This window comes from Heterodontus francisci, chromosome 31, assembly GCF_036365525.1.
Source record: "Heterodontus francisci isolate sHetFra1 chromosome 31, sHetFra1.hap1, whole genome shotgun sequence".
NCBI classification, from domain to species: domain Eukaryota; kingdom Metazoa; phylum Chordata; class Chondrichthyes; order Heterodontiformes; family Heterodontidae; genus Heterodontus; species Heterodontus francisci.
The window spans coordinates 35,189,992-35,217,548 of NC_090401.1; the positions used below are offsets into that span (position 1 = coordinate 35,189,992).

At 44.3% G+C, this 27,557-nt stretch overlaps 1 protein-coding gene across 1 annotated transcript; it reads left to right on the forward strand.

Annotated features, from left to right (window-relative positions):
• Nucleotides 1–2,135: 2,135 nt before the first annotated feature.
• On the forward strand, nucleotides 2,136–26,792 carry LOC137347142 (palmitoyl-protein thioesterase 1-like). The gene is made up of 9 exons (XM_068011282.1): nucleotides 2,136–2,293; nucleotides 3,274–3,383; nucleotides 4,169–4,296; nucleotides 4,416–4,486; nucleotides 6,106–6,208; nucleotides 12,438–12,528; nucleotides 12,889–12,987; nucleotides 21,469–21,540; nucleotides 25,681–26,792. Exons 1-9 carry the CDS (start codon nucleotides 2,167–2,169, stop codon nucleotides 25,801–25,803), a joined length of 924 nt encoding a protein of 307 aa, XP_067867383.1. The 5' UTR covers nucleotides 2,136–2,166; the 3' UTR covers nucleotides 25,804–26,792.
• Nucleotides 26,793–27,557: the final 765 nt, after the last annotated feature.

The following is a 27,557-nucleotide window of genomic DNA, read 5'->3' on the forward strand; positions in this document are numbered from 1 at the left end:
GAGAGCTGATGAACTGCTGATACAACCAATAACAGATCGCCCAGACGACAGCAAAAGCAGAGAAACGGAGTCATCCAGTAGTTCCACTAACACGTAGCAAAGTGAGGATGTCCTTAAAGCCTCCCTGAAAAAATGTGACATCTCCACCGATTCTTGGGACTCTCTTGCCCGAGACTGCCCAAAATGGAGAAGAAGCATCCACGATGGTGCCAGCCAGTTCGAACAACGTCAACATGCCCAGGCAGCGACCAAGTGCAAACAGCGGAAGGAGCATTTGGAATTTTGAGCATCCCATTCACTCACCTCACCAAACACCAACTGTAGCAGAGTGTACAGATCCAGAATTGGACTATTCAGTCATCTAAGGACCCACAACGTTGGAGTGAAAGAAAGTCATCTTCATTCCTGGGGGACTGCCTAAGAAGAAGCAAAGTGAGGAAGAAGAATGAAAGACCCAAAACCCCAAACAAATGGAAGAAGAGCATGCTGTGGCAGAGTTGTGAGAACCCCACAGCGTTACAGACCTGATGAAGTCAGAGACATGGGGGAGATGTAGTCTAATGTACATAAGCTGTTGCTGGGTAGATTATGTATATAGACCTTAAGCATCATCACAGGTTGTGATGTCACACGTCTGAATGTAGCTGCCTTAGATATAAGACCCTGTAAATATGTTACTTTGACCCAAAGACTACTATCCTCATTTAATATTAACAGCACATTGACCAGTATAGTACAACATGAAAAACAAAATATAAATGTACATTTGGGATCTATGTGAGGAGGAACCCAAGCTGCTGATGACTCAATTCAAAACCAACAACATCCGCTTCTTTGAGAAACTATATGAATGATTACTCAAACTGATCTGGATGAAAACGGTAGTCCACATTTGAACTGAAAAAAGTGTGAAATTTACCATGACTCATTGCACTTGAAAAGTGTCTAAATATGATGTGTATGTGAACAAACATAGGAGCAGGAGTAGGCCATTCAGCCCATTGAGCCTGTGCTGCCATATAATATGATTATGGCTGATCTTCCACTTCAATGCCTTTTCCCCACACAATCCTTATATCCCCTTATGTAATTTGTATTTAGAAATCTGTCAATCTCTGCTTTAAACATGCTCAATGACTGAGCCTCCAAAGCCCTCTGGGGTAGAGAATTCATAGATTCACAACTCTCTGAGTAAAGAAATTTCTCCTCATCTCTGTCCTAAGTGGCTTCCCCCTTATTTTGAAATTGTCTTCCCTGGTTCCAGACTCCCAACCAGGGGAAACATCTTACCTGCCATCCCTTTAAGTATTTTGTAGGTTTCAATGAGATCACCTCTCATTCTTCGAAACTCTAGAGAATACAGGCCCAGTTTCCCCAATCTCTCTTCATAGGACAGTCCCGCCATCCCGTGAACAAGTCTGCTGAACCTTCCTTGCACTCCCTCTATGGTAATAATATCCTTCCTAAGTAAGGGGACCAAAACGGCACATAGTACTCTAGGTGCGGTCTAACCAAGGTTCTATACAATTGAAGCAAGACTTCACTACTCCTGTACTCAAATCTTCTTGCGATAAAGGCTAACATACCATTAGCCTTCTTAATTGCTTGGTGCACCTGCATGTCAGCTTTCAGTGACTTATTGACAAGGACACCCAGGTCCCTTTGTACATCAACACTTTCTAATATCTTACAATTTAAGAAATACTCTGCACATCTATTCCTCACATTTTCCACATTATATTCCATCTGCCATATTCTTGTCCACTCACTAAGTCTGTCCAAATCCCCTTGAAGCCGCTTTGCATTTTCCTCACCACACATTCCCACCTAGTTTTGTGTCATCTGCGAACTTGGAAATACTACATTTGGTCCCCGCATCCAAATCGTTGATATACATTGTGTACAACTGGGGCCCAAGTACTGATCCCTGCGGTACCTCACTAGTGAAATTGCCTAATAGATAATTGTAACAGTATCTTTAAAATAACTAAGATGTAATGAAATTGAATAGCACTACAACTCCTCTCCTAGTGGAATTAAATAACTATTTCACTGCACAACCCCAGCAATGTAACAACTCAATGTCCATAGACTCTCACCCATTCTCAACCAATCACAAGCTGCAAGATCACATGATCAACACCCGGGTCATATGACTTCAGTAAGATGGCTGCGCAGGAGGGAGGATGGTTTTTGCTGTTCTTCTGCTTCTCCCCGGTCTTGGAAACTGTGTCATGGAAGACAGCCTGGAACAGCACGGAGCGAACACCGGTGGTCATTTGGCACGGCATGGGTAAGGTGGCAGCGAGTAAAAACAAATCAAATAGAATCGGTTGTACAGTCAAATATACTTAGAAACGGAATTAACTGGGAGCTGGCTGATCGCGGAAGAATAGCGACTGTTTCTATCGCTCTTCGGTCCACCGACTGCGACCTGAATCGTCGTTTGTATTAAATGTTTGTGCATTTCATGTTGTATTTTGGACACGTTTACGGATCTTGTGTGATTCGTTGATTCAAAATACACGCAACATTAAATTGTAATTGTTTTCTATGTTGTCTTTAGAAACCTCGATGTTACACTGAAACCCTACAATTGATGCTTTACAGTTTAAAATATAAAAGTGTTTCATAAATCTCTTTATAAAGGGCAGTCTGTTATTTTAAGCTGCCTCGTTGGATCAAGTCAGGCAAATCCTATTACAGTATAATCAAGCAGTGTGGTGATGAAATGTAGAAGTGAAAGTAGACTTTGTTCAAGGCAGAGCAATCAAAATCTAATCAATTTTTATTGAAAGCAAGCAAAATATGTTGCATAATAGCTTTAAAGTATTTGCAGTATTTATAACATGAAAGGAACCTTTGCATAACGTTTTACTTTTTTGACTTTCCAAGTATGACATAGCTTTTCAAAACGCAGCTTTATTATTTGCATCTGATTCACTTCCTCGAACAACAAAACCCACTGAAAACATTAAATCCCCTTTATCCAGAGAGTGGTTAGAATGGGGAACTTGCTACCACAAGGAGTAATTGAGGCAAATAGCATAGATGGTTTAATGGGGAAGCTAGGTAAGTACACGAAAGATAAGAGAATAGGTTTGCTGATGGTCTTAAATGAAGTAGGTTAGAGGCGGCTTGTGTGGAGAATAGATGCCGACAGATGCCACTCGTGGTCAGTTTCCCTGCTGTAAGATTCTATGTAATCTATTCAAGTAGCCATGGTGACACTTCAGTTTTGTTCTGCTTTCTTTACAAATTGTTTAATTTTAGGTGACAGCTGCTGTAATCCTCTTAGCATGGGATTTATCAAGAAACTGCTGGAACAAGAAATCCCAGGAATTTACGTTTTATCCTTGGAAATTGGAAACAGTATTACTGAGGTGTGTCTTAATGAAGGGTGGTGAGCTAGAATGGATTATAACTGTGATGTGAAATTTTGAATGCCGTTTTTACAAAATAATTGTATTGCTCCTGGTTACAATACATCAACTTTGTTGAATTACTCAATACAAATGATCTGGTGCTGTAGAGATCATTACAGTAGCTGCTCTACAATTTGCTTGAGGTGGCGTACAACAATATCAAAGGCTTTTCTAACCATGCTCAAGAGGACCTCAGGAAGAAAAGTTGAAGAAAATTTTATATACCTTCTTTCAAATCCTATGTATCTTGCCCCAGTGATTGTTGTCTATGGGTGAATCTATACAGTACTGGATTTTGACAGTTGAGGGCATTATATAACACAGTCTGATGCAGTCCTCAACTTTCATCCATATTTGCACATAGTCGGACGCAAGGTCAATAGAGGATGTGATTAGGAACAAGATCCTTGGATGATAGATTTCAACTGTCTGGTCTAAGAACACTGAGGCCATAGTACCCTGGCTGAAAATAGTTAACAGTACAGACAGGAAAGTGAACCTATGACCTACTGGTCTATGCGGTTCAGTGCTATACTTAACCATGCTTTGACAAGCCAGGATGAAGTGGTTGTTGCAAGACTCAGAAAATTAGACAAAACCATTGATTTTTGTTTAAATGTTCTGTGACTAAATATCAAGTAAAATGTTGATTTTGAAAAATAAGGAAATTTTAGGCTAAACTCATTTACTGTTATTGATACAATCCCTCAAACACTTCTGTACATTGGAAACTTTTTTTTCAGGACATGGAGAACAGTTTCTTCATGAATGTAAATGATCAAGTTGAGGTGGTGTGTAATATATTGTCCAAGGACAAGAAGTTACAGAATGGATACAATGCGTTGGGCTTCTCTCAAGGTGGTCAGTTTCTGTAAGTGTGACCAAAGGGGGCCTACAGGCAATTAAATATTTTTTTGAAATTCAGTTAAAGGGTGTTTTGGCTGCTTATTTGGCAGAGTTTTCTCACTTCTGGTTTTCTGTTTGTTATAGGAGAGCTGTGGCACAGAGATGTCCTTCTCCTGCCATGGTAAAGCTAATCACGTTTGGAGGCCAACATCAGGGTAATATTTACTGGTCCAATTTAAGTTCATTTTTGTTCAAATGTATAATTTTCAAAGGTTGAAACTCTTACATTGTTCTAATTGCTTGGCACACCTATTGTCAAAGTGAGTGGCTGCAACATTCCATAGGTATTGTTTCTGAAGATGACTTTGGTTACGTGAGTTAAATACACTGGGGCTCCAATAATGTTACATGATAGCCTTACTGTACTTACACTGAAATCCCTTCGTGATAGAGCATGATCTTTGTCAAATTTCAACGGAAACTGCCTTCTCCATTGCTGTCTTTTGTAATGGATTTGAAAGTTAGCACAGGGAATAAAGAAATGTGTAGAAATCTTTGCTCCTCAGTTAAGAGTTAAGTTGAACCTTTGCATTCAAAGATCATACTGATGAAGACAACCCAGCGATTGAACTGTCTGAATCAACAGTCATGCTAATGTCCTTTACGGAAGGAAATCTGCTGTCCTTACCTGGTCTGGCCTACATGTGACGCGAGACCCACAGCAATGTGGTTGACTCTTAAAATGCCCTCTGAAATGGCCTAGCAAGCCACTCAGTTCAAGGGCAATTAGGGATAGGCAATAAATGCTGGCCTAGCCAGCGACGCCCACACCCCACAAATGAATAAAAAAAACATTGGTGCAACTCTATCAGCACAAGATTGAGATCAGGCATCACGCTGAAAAAAACATGCATTGTAAACAAGCATGTCGCCTGTCTCTACTGAGCTTTAAAAATCAACTCTGGCTTGTACCCATCTGCATGACCTTGATTATTAGCCACTGATGTCCTTGCCCCCTCTCCCACAGATCATAAAGAACAGGACATCCCAAATTGCTTTGCAGTCAATGAAGGAATTTAGGAAATGCAGTAGCCAAATTGAGCACAGCAAGATCCCACAAAGAGCAATGAGGTATCGATCAGAAATCAGTTTTTTGTGATGAGTAAACACTGGCCAGATGAAAATAGACCCATGCGATCTTTTACATCCACCTCAGAGGCTTAAGGTCTCATCCAAATCGCAGCACTTCTGACAGTGCAGCACACCCTCACTCTGCACTTAAATGTTAGCCTTGATTATGTGCTCAGGTCTCTAGAATGGAACTTGGACCTACAAACCTTTTGACTCAGATGAGAATGCTACCATTAAGCCAAGGCCTGCATCACTCCCACAGCTTTTGCGCCCTGCAACCATGAAAAACAGGCAGCACTTTGAAGCAGCCTCTAGTGTTTTCCAAAACTTGCATTACAGCATTAAGTATTGCTACCCAACCCATTTTTTCCCCCTGCTTACCATACTGGCCAGAGGAAAGTGTCAGCCTGTTTTCTGCCACTTTCCCTCTGGCTGCTTCCTAACCTCCCCACCCCTTCCACTTCTGCCACAGAGAGTGCAAAATTCAAAACCAAACTATTCAATTTTATTATGTGTTGGTGTACAGGGTGACTGGGGGACAGAGCTCTGAATAAGCTACAGCAAATCCTACTACATTCACCATGTTATCCTGCAGACTTCCCTTGAATCAAAGTTGTTTTTAAAATCTGGAAAGAAAAATCTTTTCAGGTATTCCCTTCAGACTAAGTTTGTAATCTGTTTCGCTTCCTCCTCTCCCCACTAGGAGTGTACGGTTTACCCCACTGTCCTGGACAGAGTTCCCACATCTGTAACTGGATAAGAAAAATGCTGAACTTGGGTGCTTACAGTAGTCCAATTCAAGAGCAGTAAGTATAACTATTAGATTTTAATATACTCCTGTCTTGTGGTGTTCATTATGTGAATCATGTGTCTAATTATTCCACAATGAGCTAAGAATCAGTAAATATCTCAAGTACTGTGAGAAAGCATATAAGCCATGTGTGCAATCCCAGTTAGAGGCTGAAACAATAAAAGCCACATTTTGAACAACTAGCAAGAGGTACAATTAAAGTGAACTGTCCCTCTTTCCCCATATTATTAAAATTTACTCTGGTTTGTAATGTAAAATAGATTTCAGGAAGGAAAATAATGTTCGACAACAAGGTTGAGTTCTTTTGAGCAGGTGACCGATATGGTGGTTGGGGAAATATTGCTGACCTGGTGTAAATAGACAAAGCTTTTGTCAAAGTACCATACAGGAGCCAATTGGAGAAGATTAAGGGGTATGAAACTGAGGAGGGGGGAGCTGAGGACAGCAAATTTGATTTTAAAAACTGGTTACAAGGGAGGAAACAGTAGGAGTTGAGGGCAATTTCTCAGGGTGGTTGGAAGTTGGTTGTTGGTAACAGTGTCCCATGCGATTCTGTTCTGGAATCACTTCTGTTCACTATCAATGATGGGGCTAGAGGAAGTGATGTTCAAGCTCAAAGATACTTAAATAAGTGAGGACCAAAAGAACAGAGGAGATTACAGGGTGGTTTGATAGTGGTGCTTGATATTGTGAACAGAATAAAGAGTAGATAGAAATTTTCCAATGATGGACTGTTTTAAAATCAGGAGATAGAGATAAGGTAAAATGTAAGTTTTTTTTTAACAGCAGGTTGTGAGGCTATGGAATGCATTATCTGACTTAGTAATTCAAGCAGTGACCATGTCGAAAAGTGAATAAAGCGATATGCGGACAGAGTGGGAATGTGGGATTGGGAGTACTGCATACTTGTAGAAAAACCAACACTGGCTGGGCCAAACATCCTGTTTTAACGTTAGAATTTGCTTTGAATTCTATGCAAAAAAAAAAGTTACTTCTAAAAGATTTTTTAAAAAACTAACCCAAAATAAAAATTGTGCAGATGTTTGAGTGTTGCTTGCTCTGTTTCTATTTTCTTTAAGAAACACACAAATGGTCTTCCATTTTCAATTCAGTTTGTGCCCAGGACTTTCCTTGAAGTAATCCCCAATCGTACACAATGACAACAATTTGCAGTGCAGGAATCCATCCTATAGGAACATAGGAGCAGGAATAGGCCATTCAGCCCATCGAGCCTGCTCCGCCATTCAATATGATCATGGCTGATCATCCACTTCAATGTCTTTTTCCCACACTATGCTCATATCCCCTTATGTCATTGGTATTTAGAAATCTGTCAATCTCTTCTTTAAACATACTCAATTACTCAGCTTCCACAGCCCTCTGGGGTAGAGAATTCCAAAGATTCACAACCCTCTGAGTAAAGAAATTTCTCCTCATCTTGGTCCTAAGTGGCTTCCCCCTTATTTTGAAATTGTATCCCCTGGTTCTAGACTCCCCAACCAGGGGAAACATCTTAGCTGCATCTACCCTGTCTATCCCTTTAAGTATTTTGTAGGTTTCAATGAGATCACCTCTCATTCTTCAAAACTCTAGAGAATACAGGCCCAGTTTCCCCAATCTCTGTCCATAGGACAGTCCTGCCATCCCAGGAACAAGCCTGGTGGACCTTTGCACTCCCTCTATGACAATAATATCTTTCCTAAAGTAAGGGGACCGAAACTGCACAAAGTACTCCAGGTGCGGTCTAACCAAGGTTCTATACAATTGAAACAAGACTTCGCTACTCCTGTACTCAAATCCTCTTACGATAAAGGCTAACAGCTTCCTAATTGCAAGCTGCACCTGCATGTTTGCTTTCAGTGACTGATTGACGAGGACACCCAGGTCCCTTTGTACATCTACACTTTCTAATTTCTTGCCGTTTAAAAAATATTCTGCACATCTGTTCCTCCTACCAAAGTGGATAACCGAACCTTTTTCCACATTATATTCCATCTGCCATGTTCTTGCCCACTCACTACATCTGTCCGAATCCCCTTGAAGCTGCTTTGCATCTTCCTCACAACACACATTCTCACCCAGTTTTGCCATCTGCGAACTTGGAAGTATTACATTTGGTCCCCACATCCAAATCATTGATGTACAGCTGGGGCCCAAGTACTGATCCTTGTGGTACCCCAATAGTCACTGCCTGTCAATGCAAGAATGACCCATTTATTCCTACTCCTTTGTTTTCTGCCTGTTAACCAATCCTTAATCTATGCCAGTATCTTGCTTCCTATCCCGTGTGCTATAAGTTTGTTAACCAACCTCCTGTGGGGAACTTTTATCAAAAGCCTTCTGAAAATCCAAGTATACAATGTCCACTGACACCAACTCCCCTTTATCAATTCTGTTAATAACATCCTCAAAATACTCTGCAACAGATTCATTAAACATGATTTCCCATTCATAAATCCATGTTAACTATGCCCAATCAAATCATTATTATCCAAGTGTCCATTTATCACATCCTTTAAAGTAGATTCTAGCATTTTCCCTACTACTGACGTAAGGCTAACAGATCTGCAGTTCCCTGTTTTCTTTCTTCTTCCCTTCTTAAATAGTGGGGTAACATTTGCTGCCTTCCATTCTGCAGGAACCGTTCCAGAATCTATAGAATTTTGGAAAGTGATCAATGCATCGACTCTCTCCATAGCTCCCTCTTTCAACACTCTGGAATGTAGAATATCAGGTCCCAGAGACTTAGCAACCTTCAGCCCCATTAATTTTTCCAATACAACCTTCTTACTAATTTCCTTCGATTCCTCATTCCTGCTAATCCCTTGGACCTCTAATTCTGGGAGATTTCTTGTAACTTCCTCAGTGAAGACAAAGTAACCATTTAGCTTCTCTGCAATTTTTCTGTTCCCCATTATAAATTCTCCTGACTCTGTATGTATTGGACTTATGTTTCCTTTTTTATGTACCTATAGAAGCTTTTACAGTCTGTTATGTTTTTTGCTAGTTTACCTTAATGTTCTGTTCTCCCTTTCAGTTTCTTGGATCTCCTTTGCTGTATTCTAAATACTACTATTTCTGACAACTTTATAGGCCTTTTCTTTTAATCTTATACAATCCTTAACCCTTCATTAATACCATGTCCCACACTACCACTACTGTTTGGCCTATAAACAACTCTTACCAATGTTTGCTGCCCCTTGCTGTTTTTAAGCTCCACCCAAACAGATTCCGCATTTTGTTCTTCCAATCTGAGATCCTCCTTTACTAATCTACTAATCCCATTCCTTAACAGTGCAACACCATCTCCTTTTTCCTTTTTGCCTGTCCTTCCTAAATGTTGAATATCCTTGAATATTCAGTTCCCAGTTTGGTCACCCTGTAGGCACGCTTCCGTAATGGCAATTAGATCATACCCATTTACTTCTATTTGTGCCTTTAAATCATCTATCTTGTTGAGTGGGCAAGGGTAATTTGCAGATCAGCAAATGGATAGCTGCAATGACTGTGTCCCTTGCTTAAATTATTAGAATATTAGAATTATTGTTGCCGTAGCACCACATCATTTGCAGACCACAACAGCAGAACTTTATAGAGCATCATTTAATCCTAAAGGTGTCTTCTCTGCTAAACATGTCAGAAATGCCAAACAAGGCTAATTCATTTGACTGCAGTTATTGAAACACATAGGGCTGGATTTTACCTTAGGCGGACGGGAATTCGCCACCGATGTAAAAGTCGGTGGCGAACCCGCTTCCACCTAGCCCGGGTCCCCGGGCTTTAATTGTCCTGAGGCAGGACTTCCACCCACTTGAGGGAGGAGGTCTCACCTCAGTGAGCTGCCGGCCAATCAGCGGGCTGGCTGCTCTTTGTCCCAGCAGCGCCACCAGGAGCGGTGGCCACTGCTGGGACTGCAGCCCAGCCGACACCATGAAGCCGAGAGATGAGGTAAGCTGGGCTTGCCTCACCAGGGGGATTGGTCCTTCCGTGGAGAGGCTGGAGTAGTCGTTTGGGGGAAGGTGGGGGGGGGGGGGGGTCTTGTGTCCCGGGGGTGGGTTAGGAGGCGGGGGCGGCCCTCAATCGGGCACCCTGTGCCCGACTGCCATGGCCCCCCCCCCCCCCCGCCCCATCTCGGGGCGCAGAAAGGTCGTCTGCTATCACCGGGCGGCCTTTCGTGTCCCCAGCACACCTGCTTGCCACAGGTAAAATCAGTAAAGTGATGGAAGGTGTCAACAGTACCATCAAGCAGCACATGCTTAGCAATAACCTGCTCAGTGACGCTCAGTTTGGGTTCCTCCAGGGCCACTCAGCTCCTGACCTCATTACAGCCTTGGTTCAAAACATGGACAAAAGAGCTGAACTCGAGAGGTAAGGGGCACAAGGCAGCATTTGACCGAGTATGGCATCAAGGAGCCCTAGCTAAACTGAGGTCAATGGGAATCGGGGGAAAACCCTCTGCTGGCTGGAGTCATACCTAGCGCAAAGGAAGATGGTTGTGGTTGTTGGAGGTCAATCATCTGAGCGCTAGGACATCATTGCAGGAGTTCCTCAGGGTAGTGTCGTAGGCCCAACCATCTTCTGCTTCATCAATGACCTTTCTTCAATCATAAGGGCAGAAATGGGGATGTTCGCTGATGATTGCACAATGTTCAGCACCATTCGTGACTCCTCAGATACTGAAGCAGTCCGTGTAGAAATGCAGCAAGACTTGGACAATATCCAGGCTTGGGCTGATAAGTGGAAAGTATCATTTGCGCCACACAAGTGCCAGGCAATGACCATCTCCAAGAAGAGAGAATCTAACCATCTCCCCTTGACATTCAATGGCATTACCATCGCTGAATCCCCCACTATCAACATCCTAGGGGCTACCATTGACCAGAAATTGAACTGGAGTAGCCATATAAATACCGTGGCTACAAGAGCAGGTCAGAGGCTAGGAATCCTGTGGCAAGTAACTCGCCTCCTGACTCCCCATCGACAAGGCACAATTCAGGAGTGTGATGGAATACTCTCCACTTGCATGGATGGGTGCAGCTCCAACAACACTCAAGAAGCTCAACACCATCCAGGTCAAAGCAGCCCGCTTGATTGGCACCCCATCTACAAACGTTCACTCCCTCCACCACCAACACACAGTGGCAGCAGTGTGTACCATCTACAAGATCCACTGCAGCAACGCACCAAGGCTCCTTAGACAGCACCTTCCAAACCTGCGACCTCTACCAACTAGAAGGACAAGGGCAGCAAATGCATGGGAATACCACCACCTGCAAGTTCTCCTCCAAGTCACACACCATCCAGACATGGAACTATATCGCCGTTCCTTCACTGTCGCTGGGTCAAAATGCTGGAACTCCCTTCCTAACAGCACTGTGGGTGTCCCTACCCCACATGGACTGCAGCGGTTCAAGAAGGCAGCTCACCACCACCTTCTCAAGGGCAATTATGGATGGGCAATAAATGCTGGCCTGGCCACTGACACCCACATTCCGTGAATAAATTTTTAAAAAAATACCCGAGGTGGGCATAGGACCTTAAGTGGCCACTTAGGGGCTTAGATAGGCCTCGGGCGGGCGGGCCGTCCACCCCCCCCCCAGCCCGCCCAACCACCATAAAGTCAACCAGAGGCAGGAGTGGGGCATGTAGGCCTCCCGGAGCCTCCCACTCAATTTTACGCTGCCCCCACACCACCAACTGACCCGCTGGGGTGGTGTAAAATTCAGCCCATAGTACTGACTGGAGAGTTGGATTGCTCAAGGTTGATTTAGTTTATGAATTTAGTGCAATAGTGTATCCATGTGGAATTGGATTGAGGAGACTTACATTTTTTCAGTCGGGTGCTCGCAAAGCTTCTTGAATACTTAAGCACTCGGCTCAGTGCTCACTTCAGCCATCATTCCCATTTTGAATCGCTTTAGTCTGCTTTCCACCCTGTCTGTAGCACTGAGTCACCCAGATTTGTCACTCATAATTTCAGTAACTAAAAATGTGACACTCTCCCACCTTGTCCCCTCCAACCTTCTTACCCTATTCATTGTAGATTGTTGCTTGTTAGATCCTTTCCCACTATTCCTCCTTTTGAGGTTTACTTCCATGATTCCACCTCCACCCCCTCAACCAGTCCCAACATAACCATAAAGGGTATGGTGAATTTGAAACAAGTCATTTATGTAAATGTTTAAGACTACCAGTTAATTCTGTTACAATTGTTTTCCTGTTAGTTTGGTGCAAGCAGAGTACTGGCATGATCCTTTGAATGAAGATCTGTACAGGAACAAAAGCATTTTCTTGGCAGACATTAATCAAGAAAGGGTACGTACTCAATGTTACTTAGTGAAATAAACTTTACCAGCCTCCCCCAACAACCTCTCGTATGGTTGTGAACTGCATCCGATGTAAGTGCAGCATTGGGAATCTATCCAGCTGTGCCTCTATAGCCCCAAACATTGTATCTTTCAGAAATGTAGTTTTGCCTTCCACTACGTTCCTATGTCTCTGCCCTCAGTTGCCACTTTTGTTGTTTGTCATTTAATGGACTAGATTTTCCCCCAAGCCTTAATGCAGCAGCTGAGTTTCAAAATGTGCAGAGTAACCATCAATGATAGTTAAGCCTGGTATTTGAATGTTATTTGGGTATGAATCAAACAATTACTGTCTCTACTTTTGTTACAGGGCATCAATGAAAGTTATAAGGAGAATCTGATGAAATTGAAAAAGTTTGTAATGGTGAAATTCTTGAAGGATTCCATGGTTGACCCAGTTGATTCAGAGGTGAGGATGGATGCTTTTGACTCTTCACCTAACATTTTTAATTGCTGCTACAAATAAGGTTGCAGTTTTATCTAGAATTTTAGTTCTGTAAATATCAGTCATCAGAACACTTTTTAATTTCATTGTTTTGTATCAATTTGTTAACTCCCTGCAAGCAGTTATAAAGTGTGTAATCAAACTTAGAATGAGGAAACTATCAAATCTAGGAAACCAAATTGATTCTAGTTTACGGTCATTAGTTAGAGAATCCCTTCCATGACCACCAACCCACCAATTTTGAGTCCTGGACATAGAAATTGCAACATGCAAACCGGTTGTTTGGCACAACCAGTTTGTCCATACAAGTAGTAGTGTGGCTTAATTTTTCCACAACCAACTATCTTTCAAACCCTTATCCCTTGCCTCTCCAACAAGTGTGAGGACCTGATGGTCTCAATTTAGTGACAAAAAAAATCCATTTGTTCAGCTGCCTCCCCTTCTCCTTGCTCACATAGCTCTCTATATGTGGTGTTTGTCTAGTTTCTCTAGTTTCTCTTCCATCTCCCTTCATGCCCTCTTCAATAAATCTCATCCATGAGACCCATTTCTTGCTCCCTTGACCCCATTCTTGATAAACTGATGACCACACAACTATAATAAAAGCAAAATACTGCGGATGCTGGAAATCTGAAACAAAAACAAGAAATGCTGGATTCACTCAGCAGGTCTGGCAGCATCTGTGGAAAGAGAAGCAGAGTTAACGTTTCGGGTCAGTGACCCTTCTTCGGAACTGACAAATATTAGAAAAGTCACAGATTATAAACAAGTGAGGTGGGGGTTGGGCAAGAGATAACAAAGGAGAAGGTGCAGATTGGACCAGGCCACATAGCTGACCAAAAGGTCATGGAGCAAAGGCAAACAATATGTTAATGGTGTGTTGAAAGACAAAGCATTAGTACAGATTAGGTGTGAATATACTGAATATTGAACATCAGCAAGTGCAAACCTGAAGAAAAACAACCTGAAAAAAACAGTGGGTGAGCAAACTGAACAAACTAAGATGAACTGAAATAAATACAAAAAAAGATTGTAAAAAATGTAAAAAGGAATGCCAAAAAAAAAGGGAAGAAAAAATAACTAAAAATGAAAGTAAAGTGGGGGGCTGTCATGCTCTGAAATTATTGAACTCAATGTTCAGACCGGCAGGCTGTAATGTGCCTAATCGGTAGATGAGATGCTGTTCCTCGAGCTTGCGTTGATGTTCACTGGAACACTGCAGCAATCCCAGGACAGAGATGTGAGCATGAGAGCAGGGGGGAGTGTTGAAATGGCAAGCAACCGGAAGCTCAGGGTCCTGCTTGCGGACTGAGCGGAGATGTTCCGCAAAGCGGTCACCCAGTCTGCGCTTGGTCTCCCCAATGTAGAGGAGACCACACTGTGAGCAGCGAATACAGTATACTACATTGAAAGAAGTACAAGTAAATCGCTGCTTCACCTGAAAGGAGTGTTTGGGGCCTGGGATAGTGAGGAGAGAGGAGGTAAAGGGGCAGGTATTACACCTCCTGCGATTGCAAGGGAAGGTGCCCTGGGACGGGGACGAGGTGGTGGGGGTAATGGAGGAGTGGACCAGGGTGTCGCGGAGGGAACGATCCCTTCGGAATGCTGACAGGGGAAGGGAGGGGAAGATGCGACTGGTAGTGGCATCACGCTGGAGGTGGCGAAAATGGCGGAGGATGATCCTTTGGATATGGAGGCTGGTGGGATGAAAAGTGAGGACAAGGGGAACCCTGTCACGGTTCTGGGAGGGAGGGGAAGGGGTGAGGGTAGAGGTGCGGGGAATGGGTCGGACACGGTTGAGGGCCCTGTCAACCACAGTGGGGGGAAATCCTCGGTTGAGGAAAAAGGAGGTCATATCAGAAGCACCGTCATGGAAGGTAGCATCATCAGAGCAGATGCGTCGGAGACGGAGAAACTGGGAGAATGGAATGGAGTCCTTACAGGAGGTAGGGTGTGAAGAAGTGTAGTCGAGGTAGCTGTGGGAGTCAGTGGGCTTATAATGGATATTGGTAGACAACCTATCCCCAGAGATGGAGACAGAGAAGTCGAGGAAGGGAAGGGAAGTGTCAGAGATGGACCATGTAAAGGTGAGAGAAGGGTGGAAATTGGAAGCAAAGTTGATAAAGTTTTCTAGTTCAGGGCGGGAGCAGGAAACGGCACCGATACAGTCATCAATGTACCGGAAAAAGAGTTGGGGGAGGGGGCCTGAGTAGGACTGGAACAAAGAATGCTCGACATATCCCACAAAAAGACAGGCATAACTAGGACCCATGCGGGTACCCATAGCGACACCTTTTACTTGAAGGAAATGCATGGAGTTGAAGGAGAAGTTGTTCAATGTGAGAACAAGTTCAGCCAGGCGGAGGAGGGTGTTGGTGGATGGGGACTGGTTGGGCCTCTGTTCCAGGAAGAAGCGGAGAGCCCTCAAACCATCCTGGTGGGGGATGGAGGTGTAGAGCGATTGGACGTCCATAGTGAAGAGGAGGCGGTTGGGACCAGGAAACTGGAAATTGTCAAAATGACGTAGGGCGTCAGAAGAGTCACGGATGTAGGTGGGAAGAGACTGGACCAGCGGAGAAAAGAGAGAGTCTAGATAGGAAGAAATAAGTTCAGTTGGGCAGGAGCAGGCTGACACAATGGGTCTGCCGGGACAGTCCTGTTTGTGGATTTTGGGAAGGAGGTAGAAGCGGGCTGTCCGGGGTTGCGGGACTATGAGGTTGGAAGCTGTAGAGGGAAGATCTCCAGAGGAGATGAGGTCAGTGACAGTCCTTTGGACGGTGGCTTGATGTTCGGTGGTGGGGTCATGGTCCAGAGGGAGGTAGGAAGAGGTGTCTGTGAGTTGGCGTTGAGCTTCTGCAAGGTAGAGGTCGGTACGCCATACAACAACAGCACCACCCTTGTCTGCAGGTTTGATGACCATGTCGGGGTTAGACCTGAGAGAACGGAGTGCCTCAAGTTCAGAGGGGGACAGGTTAGAGTGAGTGAGGGGGGCAGAGAAATTGAGACGACCAATGTCTCGCCGACAGTTTTCAATGAAGAGATCAAGAGCGGGTAAGAGGCCAGGGTGAGGGGTCCAGGTAGAGGGAGAATGCTGGAGGCGGGTGAATGGGTCTGCTGGTCGGGGGGAGGACTCCTGGTCGAAGAAGTGAGCCCGGAGGCGGAGGCGACGGAAGAAGAGCTCAACGTCATGCCGAGCGCGAAATTCATTGAGGTGGGGGCGTAAGGGGATAAAACTGAGACCTTTGCTGAGTACAGAACGCTCAGCATCAGAGAGGGGGAGGTCAGAGGGTATAGTGAATACACGGCAAGGGGTCAGATCAGAAGGGGTGGGGTCAGAGGGAAGTGAAGCGGAAGGAGGATCTGGAGGGGCATTAGTCCCCATCAGCTGCTGGAGCTTGCGTTCCTTAACACCTGAAAGGAAGAAAAAAAGTTTTTTGTTAATGCGTCGGATGAGACGTAAGATGAGATGAAACTGCGGAGTAGAACAAATTTGAGATAAGGTGAGACGGTGCTGCTGGAGAGAGAGGTCCAGTGTGTGCATATGGCGGCGCATAGCACTGAGTGTGGATCTCAGGATGCGGCGAGAGTAGCAGTCCGAGGAACGTTGTATTTCTCGGAGATACCTGTGATCCTGGGTGGTTTCAAAGCATGATGGGTGAAACTGCAGTTGGAATCCACGTGGAATCAGTCGGAGCCGGAGACAGTCACTGAGGAAGGAGATGTGGCTGTGAAAACGGGTTTTGGTAGATACCTTATCAAACACCAGGAGGGAAATAGAAAGCAATGAAGGTGAACAAGGTAAAAGAGACAAACGAAAATCCCGTCGGAGAGAAGAGCAGAACTTCTTCAAGGTAGGCATTCCTGGAAGAGAAGTGGCAGTGAATTAAACACTAAAATAAAAGCAAAATACTGCGGATGCTGGAAATCTGAAACAAAAACAAGAAATGCTGGATTCGCTCAGCAGGTCTGGCAGCATCTGTGGAAAGAGAAGCAGAGTTAACGTTTCGGGTCAGTGACCCTTCTTCGGAACTGACAAATATTAGAAAAGTCACAGATTATAAACAAGTGAGGTGGGGGTTGGGCAAGAGATAACAAAGGAGAAGGTGCAGATTGGACCAGGCCACATAGCTGACCAAAAGGTCATGGAGCAAAGGCAAACAATATGTTAATGGTGTGTTGAAAGACAAAGCATTAGTACAGATTAGGTGTGAATATACTGAATATTGAACATCAGCAAGTGCAAACCTGAAGAAAAACAACCTGAAAAAAACAGTGGGTGAGCAAACTGAACAAACTAAGATGAACTGAAATAAATACAAAAAAAGATTGTAAAAAATGTAAAAAGGAATGCCAAAAAAAAAGGGAAGAAAAAATAACTAAAAATGAAAGTAAAGTGGGGGGCTGTCATGCTCTGAAATTATTGAACTCAATGTTCAGACCGGCAGGCTGTAATGTGCCTAATCGGTAGATGAGATGCTGTTCCTCGAGCTTGCGTTGATGTTCACTGGAACACTGCAGCAATCCCAGGACAGAGATGTGAGCATGAGAGCAGGGGGGAGTGTTGAAATGGCAAGCAACCGGAAGCTCAGGGTCCTGCTTGCGGACTGAGCGGAGATGTTCCGCAAAGCGGTCACCCAGTCTGCGCTTGGTCTCCCCAATGTAGAGGAGACCACACTGTGAGCAGCGAATACAGTATACTACATTGAAAGAAGTACAAGTAAATCGCTGCTTCACCTGAAAGGAGTGTTTGGGGCCTGGGATAGTGAGGAGAGAGGAGGTAAAGGGGCAGGTATTACACCTCCTGCGATTGCAAGGGAAGGTGCCCTGGGACGGGGACGAGGTGGTGGGGGTAATGGAGGAGTGGACCAGGGTGTCGCGGAGGGAACGATCCCTTCGGAATGCTGACAGGGGAAGGGAGGGGAAGATGCGACTGGTAGTGGCATCACGCTGGAGGTGGCGAAAATGGCGGAGGATGATCCTTTGGATATGGAGGCTGGTGGGATGAAAAGTGAGGACAAGGGGAACCCTGTCACGGTTCTGGGAGGGAGGGGAAGGGGTGAGGGTAGAGGTGCGGGGAATGGGTCGGACACGGTTGAGGGCCCTGTCAACCACAGTGGGGGGAAATCCTCGGTTGAGGAAAAAGGAGGTCATATCAGAAGCACCGTCATGGAAGGTAGCATCATCAGAGCAGATGCGTCGGAGACGGAGAAACTGGGAGAATGGAATGGAGTCCTTACAGGAGGTAGGGTGTGAAGAAGTGTAGTCGAGGTAGCTGTGGGAGTCAGTGGGCTTATAATGGATATTGGTAGACAACCTATCCCCAGAGATGGAGACAGAGAAGTCGAGGAAGGGAAGGGAAGTGTCAGAGATGGACCATGTAAAGGTGAGAGAAGGGTGGAAATTGGAAGCAAAGTTGATAAAGTTTTCTAGTTCAGGGCGGGAGCAGGAAACGGCACCGATACAGTCATCAATGTACCGGAAAAAGAGTTGGGGGAGGGGGCCTGAGTAGGACTGGAACAAAGAATGCTCGACATATCCCACAAAAAGACAGGCATAACTAGGACCCATGCGGGTACCCATAGCGACACCTTTTACTTGAAGGAAATGCATGGAGTTGAAGGAGAAGTTGTTCAATGTGAGAACAAGTTCAGCCAGGCGGAGGAGGGTGTTGGTGGATGGGGACTGGTTGGGCCTCTGTTCCAGGAAGAAGCGGAGAGCCCTCAAACCATCCTGGTGGGGGATGGAGGTGTAGAGCGATTGGACGTCCATAGTGAAGAGGAGGCGGTTGGGACCAGGAAACTGGAAATTGTCAAAATGACGTAGGGCGTCAGAAGAGTCACGGATGTAGGTGGGAAGAGACTGGACCAGCGGAGAAAAGAGAGAGTCTAGATAGGAAGAAATAAGTTCAGTTGGGCAGGAGCAGGCTGACACAATGGGTCTGCCGGGACAGTCCTGTTTGTGGATTTTGGGAAGGAGGTAGAAGCGGGCTGTCCGGGGTTGCGGGACTATGAGGTTGGAAGCTGTAGAGGGAAGATCTCCAGAGGAGATGAGGTCAGTGACAGTCCTTTGGACGGTGGCTTGATGTTCGGTGGTGGGGTCATGGTCCAGAGGGAGGTAGGAAGAGGTGTCTGTGAGTTGGCGTTGAGCTTCTGCAAGGTAGAGGTCGGTACGCCATACAACAACAGCACCACCCTTGTCTGCAGGTTTGATGACCATGTCGGGGTTAGACCTGAGAGAACGGAGTGCCTCAAGTTCAGAGGGGGACAGGTTAGAGTGAGTGAGGGGGGCAGAGAAATTGAGACGACCAATGTCTCGCCGACAGTTTTCAATGAAGAGATCAAGAGCGGGTAAGAGGCCAGGGTGAGGGGTCCAGGTAGAGGGAGAATGCTGGAGGCGGGTGAATGGGTCTGCTGGTCGGGGGGAGGACTCCTGGTCGAAGAAGTGAGCCCGGAGGCGGAGGCGACGGAAGAAGAGCTCAACGTCATGCCGAGCGCGAAATTCATTGAGGTGGGGGCGTAAGGGGATAAAACTGAGACCTTTGCTGAGTACAGAACGCTCAGCATCAGAGAGGGGGAGGTCAGAGGGTATAGTGAATACACGGCAAGGGGTCAGATCAGAAGGGGTGGGGTCAGAGGGAAGTGAAGCGGAAGGAGGATCTGGAGGGGCATTAGTCCCCATCAGCTGCTGGAGCTTGCGTTCCTTAACACCTGAAAGGAAGAAAAAAAGTTTTTTGTTAATGCGTCGGATGAGACGTAAGATGAGATGAAACTGCGGAGTAGAACAAATTTGAGATAAGGTGAGACGGTGCTGCTGGAGAGAGAGGTCCAGTGTGTGCATATGGCGGCGCATAGCACTGAGTGTGGATCTCAGGATGCGGCGAGAGTAGCAGTCCGAGGAACGTTGTATTTCTCGGAGATACCTGTGATCCTGGGTGGTTTCAAAGCATGATGGGTGAAACTGCAGTTGGAATCCACGTGGAATCAGTCGGAGCCGGAGACAGTCACTGAGGAAGGAGATGTGGCTGTGAAAACGGGTTTTGGTAGATACCTTATCAAACACCAGGAGGGAAATAGAAAGCAATGAAGGTGAACAAGGTAAAAGAGACAAACGAAAATCCCGTCGGAGAGAAGACCACACAACTATCCTGTTTTAAAACTGGCATCACCCCTCCTCAAAAACACCCTTGACACCTCTGCGCTTACAAGCTACCACCCCATCTCCAATCTTTTCTCACTTCCCAAATCGGTTCCCATCTTTCCCATAACTCCCTGTTTGCATCTCATCAATCGGGTATCCTCCCTTGCCACAGCACCAAACGTCCCAACAAGAAAGGTCTTACCAAAGTCTCAAATGTCCAGCTAAGTGGGCTTGCCCTTGCTTGGTTCCAATCTTGCCTTGTGCAGCCTACATTGACTCCTCCAGCAGTGGCATCCACACCTTCAACTTCTTATCCTCAGGCTCCAGATATCCCTCCCTACACGTCTCCACCTCTTCCTCCTCCATTAAGGCCTTTTTTAAAACCCATCTCTTTGACCAAGCCTTTGGTCACCTCTCCTATTGCCGTCTTGTTCATTTTTCCCCTTACACCTCTATAGTGCCGTGGGACTCCACCCCCCCTATATTAAAGGCCCTATTATAAATGCAAGTTGTTCTCATTTCATGTGCCCACCCTGCTCCCATATCCCTTTTATCCCTGTTGACTTCTATTGAATAAGGAAGTCTGCTTAAGGGAGTTTGTGTGGGGGTGGGGTGGAGGTGGTGGAAATAAGACACACACGACCACTTTAGGGTCATAACGGCTTTAAGATGCCACAGCTGGGAATAGAGATTTCAAAGCAAGTCAATTCTCCATGGTAGTCTTGGTAATTGAATGTACAAGTCAGGCAGCTCGACAATGCTTCTAAACACTAGTGATCAACCATCCAGCCAGCTTGGATTACTGTAGCAACCTGGAGTGACCACATCACTGGGGGCTGGGATGCTTCTCACTCAACTACAGAACATCCAGGAGGCCAAAGTCTAATGAGGTGGGTAGTCCTTGTTGGACAAACAAGGGAAGGTTACTTGATCAACTCGCTGTTAATCTGGAACACAAGCTGGGTGGATGTTAATTCTGTGGATGGAAGTGAGATATATCCCTAAAAGGAGCAAGTTTGCACTTCAAACAGAAAACCTAGTGGAATGTTGATTTATCAGGAACTCGAATTGGAAGCTAAATATGGTGATGAATTTCCATAGGAACCAGACAAAAATAATTGCCAAACATGTAATTTTCATTCATCTCAAAGCTTTTGATCTTTTCAAAAAATAAAGTAGAACAATTTTAAAATCACATTTCAAAACCCAAACCATGACATGAGCAGTGCACTAACCACATTGTCTCCTTTTATAAGCAATCTCATTTCAACAAACCCAACATTAAATTATCACTTATCTCTGTTCTAGTGGTTTGGTTTCTACAAAGTTGGTCAAGCCAAGGACACTTACACCTTGCAGGAGAGTGTTCTTTATCAAGAGGTAAGATTTGTTCCACTATTGCTTTGTGATTTGCGCCTTCTATGCTGCAGAGAGGCACCTCCCGTGGGGGGACTGGATGTTAGCCTAACAGACTGTGTCCTTTTCTGTAATGTCTGTTCGAATCTCTGGCTGTAAAAATCCTGAAAGAAATTTGTTTGGGCAGTGTCAAACCAGTTCCAAAAAGACCCTCACAAAGCAAGTTACAGCAAGATAAAACAGGCTGCTGAGATGAAATAGAATTGGAGCTCAGCAAAGGAAAATAACAGGTGTTGGAAAGGTTACAAATCAAGTTTGTACCTGTAAGAGGGGAAAAAAGGAAATACATTAAAGGCAGGAGTTCCATCGATTTAAATGGGGGGATTAGATCAAATTTGAAACTTAACAGCATTTAGCACATCCAAAAACAGAATTTAAAAGCTACAAAGATGGACATCAGAAAAGCCAAGAGAAAATTGGCAAAAAAAACCCCAAGGCCATTAAAGCTTTCTTGTAGCAAGAGTCAAGGTTGGAATGTGGCTAAGATAAAAGAGGCAAACTTTTAATCTGGTGTCTTGACACTCTAAGCGGATGAGTTGGAGGCAGGGCAGGACCTATATAGCAAACTATGTATTATACAGGTGCATATAGTCACACTAATTTTCCCTGCCAGAATGGAGGTAGTTGGGTAATTTCCCTGTCAATCGTGCTATTAGGATCCTGAAGGAATCTGAGTTGTACAGCATAGAAACAGGCCCTTCGGCCCACTGCGTCCATGCTGACCATAATGCCTACCTATACTAATCCCATCTGCCTGCATTAATTTCATATCCCTCTATGCCTTGCTGATTCAAGTACCTGTCCAGATGCCTCTTAAATGTTGCTACGGTTCTTGCCTCCACTGGCAGCTCATTCCAGATACCCACTATTCTTTGTGAGAAAAATTTACCCCTTTGATCCCCTTTAAACCTCCTCCCTCTCACCTTAAATCTATGCCCTCTAGTTTTAGTCACCCCTACCATGGGAAACAGACTCTGGCTGTCTACCCTATCTATGCCTGTCATAATTTTATATACCTCTGTCATGTCCCCTCTCAGCCTCCTTGGCTCCAGGGAAAACAGACCCAACCTATGCAATCTCTCTTTATAACTCAGGCCCTCCAAACCAGGCAACATCCTTGTGAATCTTTTCTGCACCCTCTCTAGCTTAATCACATCTTTCCTGTAGAGCAGCGACCAGAACTCCAAATGCGGCCTAACCAACATTATGTACAACTGTAACATGACGTCCCAACTCTTGTACTCGGTGCCTCAGCCGATGAAGGCAAGCATGCCATACGCCTTCTTCACCACCCTGTCTACCTGTGTTGCCACTTTCAGGGAACTATGTACTTGCTCAACAACACTGCCCAGGGCCCTGCCATTCACCGTATATGTCCTACCCTGGTTTAACTTCCCAAAATGCATCACTTTGCACTTGTCTGCGTTAAGTTCCATTTGCTAATTCCTTGCCCACTTTCCCAGTTTATCTATATCCTGTTGTAACCTTAGACAACCTTCTTCACTGTCCACTATACCATCAATTTTGGTGTCATCTGCAAACTTACTAATCATGCCCCTGACATTTACATCCAAGTCATTAATATATATGACAAACAACAGAGAGCCCAGCACCGATCCCTGCGACACACCACTGGTCAATGGCCTCCAACCTGAAAAGCAACCCTCCACTACCACCCTCTGCCTCCTATCACCAAGCCAATTTTGTATCCAATTGGCTAGTTCACCCTGGATCCCATGTATTCGAACCTTCTGGACCAGCCTACCATGCGGGACCTTGTCAAAGGCCTTGCTAAAGTCCATGTAGACAACGTCCATCGCCCTGGCCTCGTCAATCCTCTTGGTCACCTCGAAAAACTCAAATCAAATTCGTGAGACATGATTTCCCATGCACAAAGCTGACTATCCCTAATCAGACCATGCCTTACCAAATGCATATAAATCCTGTCTCTCAGAATCCTTTCCAATAACTTTCCCACAACTGATGTAAGGCTCACCGGGCTTATCCCTGCTGCCCTCCTTAAATAAAGACACATTAGCTATCCTCCAGTCTTCCGGTACCTCACCCGTGGCTAATCTCCTCCCTTGCTTCCCATGATACACCTGGTCAGTCCCTGGGGATTTATCCACCTTAATGCGCTTCAAAACCTCCAACACCACCTCCTTTGTAATGTTGAATCTGGGGAAGAAATAGTGCAGATTTGGACTTTAATTTTCTAAAATTCTATGCAAAGAAGGGTGACCAAGTGTGAGGTCTCTCTTCAGAAGACAGGCAAAAATAATGGTGCACAGCTACAAAACAAGAGAACGGGTAGAAAAGTGGAATTTTCTCTAAATGGAAAGGTGTGGCTTTCCACAGTGGTCAGGTGTTGGCTGCTTCTAGCTCCAATATACATTAATTAAGGAGAGCCAGCACAGATTTGTAAAAGTCAGATTGTGTTTGAATAATCTAATTGAATTTTTTGATAACGTAACAGAGAAAGTTGATGGAGGCAATACAATGGATGTTGTCTATATGGATTGTAAGAGTGTTTGACAGAGTACCAAACAAAAGGCTGGTTGACAAAATTGAGGCTCATGGAATAGGATGGTCAGTGTCAGCTTGGATTAAAAAATTGGCTTAAGGATAGAAAACAGCCAGTTGTGGTAAAAAGTTGTTTTTCAGACTGGAGGTTAGTAGACAGTGGTGTTTCCCAAGGTTCAGTGCTAAGATCATTGCATTTAAAAAAAAAAATGACTTGGATATTGGGATAGAGTAAAATTTCAAAGTTTGCCAATGATACCAAACTTGGAGGTGTGGCAAAGTGAGGATGATACCAATCGACTACAATAGGACAGCAGAATAGGCAAACAAGTGGCTGAAGGAAGTTAACACAGAAGTGTGAAGTGATGAATTTTGGCAGAAGGGATAGGGTGAAGCAAGATGGACTTAATGGCACAGTTCTGAAGAGTGCCGGGGTGGAGGGACCTGGCGGTTCTTATTGCATAGATCTTTAAAGGTGGCAGGACATATTGAGAGTAGGTAGCAAAGCATATGGGATCTTGAGCTCACTGCCTCTGAGGATGGTGGAAACTAGACGATCAATGATTCCAAAGGGAAATAAACTTGCAGGGCTACAGTAGGGGAAATGGGACTGACTGCATTGCTCTACAGTGTCAACATGGTCGATGGGACAAATGCCCTCCTTCTGTGCCATAATGACTGACTCAAACTTTTGGCCACAGATCATGTTCAGTTGTACAAATTTAAGGATATAAAAGCCGTAGGGTAGTTGCGGAGATTCAGTAGGATGAGGAATTACAGAAATAACTAAATTGAGGCTTTTTTCAAACAGAGCTAAAGTTGAGGAGAGATCTGATGGAGGTGTATAGGATTGTGACGGGTTTAGATAGGAAGAACAAAGGTGGGTGGTGGCTGGGAGTAACCCATTGGGGCAACAAATGGGTAACCCAAAGTCACCTTCAAGATTATCAGGAGGTTAATAGCAATAATTGTTTCCATTGGCCAGTGAGACAGCCATGAGGGTTCGAATTCTGACAAGGAGACCAGTGTACAAGGCAGCCTTGGGAATTGGAGCAAAGTGTAAATAGTTTGGAATGAACAGCTTCACCACAGTATTGGAAATAGTAGGCCAAGTCTACAAATTGCACTCCATAATCTTGTAAGAGTGAGAGATACCAGTTTTTAACATTGCATTTAATTCTTGCCTTTTGGAAAAATATTTTGATTGCACAAACTCCATTGAGTGCAAGAGGTGAAAGTGTCACCTATGATAGTTTCACCAATAGCTTAGTTATGCAATGTCCCAGCTTCAATCCTTAATCTTTACTAGATTTCCTAATCTCATCTGAAGTTATGCTATGGTAGCAAGGATTTTGATCACGATTTAGTCATCCCTGCTAGAAATGCAGATCATGCAAGGACAGGATATAGCGTGGCTGAAATAGGACCTGCCAGTTACTATTGAGGCTCATAGTAATAGCCAAATGAGCATGGTACCAGGTGATGGCCTATGCCCACAGACCTGGCAGGAATCAAACAAATCTCCAAGAAGGAGTGGTTTTACAGAAAATTCAATAAATTGAACATTTGTTTTACTCATAGGATCGATTGGGGTTAAAGGCGATGGACAAAGCAAGCAAACTGGAATTTCTAACTGCAGATGGGGACCACCTTCAGTTTTCAGAGGAATGGTTCATCACCAACATAGTTCCTTATCTGAAGTGATCCTTTTTCTGAGCCAATAGATATCAACTAATTACTTAACACACCGGCTCATTATCCAAGGTATTGGAGAGGATTAGGGAGTAGGAAGAGAAAGGTTACTTTTACTCCACATTTTGCAAAAGCTCATTAATTTTGGTTGTTATAATTGATTTGAATGACAAACTAATGTTTCATAGTAACATGTTCCACTGCACTGAATCCAAGTTTTTAATTTCCTGAAGCAGTTAACAATCTAAACTATGCATAAATAATTAAAATGCTGTCTCAATGCAACTGAAGGGTCACTGACCTGAAACGTTAACTCTGCTTCTCTCTCCACAGATGCTGCCAGCCCTGCTGAGTATTTCCAGCATCATAATGCAACTGGAAATGATCCTATTTTCCTTCCCCATTATGTGTTTGCAGATTTCTCCCCTGTTACCACTTACTTCAGTAACTTTTTGCCCCTGCCAAAAAAAGCTGTTTATGCATTTTCCTTCAGCATTATCTAAATTAGACTCAACAGTGAGGATGCTCACATAACTAGCATCTCTCCCATGTATATGTCTTTAACTTGAATGAGCTCATCCACTGTTGTCCTAAATAACTGCTTTTGGGTCATGAATGTTGCATTAGTATGTGGAATATATCTTATGCCATTCCCATTTGCACCCGAAACATGGTTGGAACAATTTGAAGTATTAGACGTGGCATAAACACACTTTCCTGAAAACTGATATCTTACAGGATCAAGGTAAAAAAGACAATTTAATATCAAGACTATAGCTGGTGGCTGTATTCATTATTCAACATGAGTGGGAAGGATGTGCACTAACTGTACAGTTAGGATTATGATATTGTGCCATAAGGATGTTACTAACTAATGCAGTAAAGACTAGAGTTAAGAATTTCATTAAGTTCTGCTTTATGCTACAACTGATGAACCTGTTCAAGGTCTATCTTTAATTGTGATTATGTGCTTGTTTTTCTAATAAAATTTCCTAATGTCATTCATTGTGTACTCGTACCCATAGTTTACTTAAAAGTTTAACTTTTGCTGTTTCAACCTTTTATAATCTAAGATATTGCAGAGGTTAAGGGTGGAGGAAAGTGGCTTCAGAACCTTTGAGAATGGCAGCATGTGATTGTGCACTCGGCCCTTGCCAGCCTATTAATTTTCGTTGGTTGAGGATCACAGGCTGACATACAAGTGTAAAAGACTGCAGTCAGTATGTTTTATGCTACAGGAACTAGAGAGTTATACCCAGCCCAGTTTAATGGGATGGAAGTTGTCTAATTCTAATCAGGCAATGGTAGCACCCAGATTTTGATGCATCTTAATTTTACCCATGGCTACTGATTTGCAGCCTTGAAGAGTAACATTCATGCCACACAAGAACCAGGCAATGACCATCTCAAACAAGAGAGAATATAACCATCTCTCCATGATATGCAGTAGCATTACCATAGCCAAATTCCTCCCCTAACATCCTGGGGGGTTACTTTTGACCAGACACGTAACTATTTTGGATGGGTGCAGCTTCCACAACACTCAGGAAGCTTGATGATATCCAGGACAAAGCTGCCCACTTGATTGGCACCCCATCCATCATCTTCCACATTCTTACCCTCCACCACAGTTGCAATAGTGGACACCATCTACACGATGCACTGCAGCAACTCACCAAGGCTCCTTTAGCAGCACATCCTAAACTTGTGACCTCCACCACCTAGAAGGACTAGGCAGGAGATGCTATGAAAGTGCTTCTATGTTT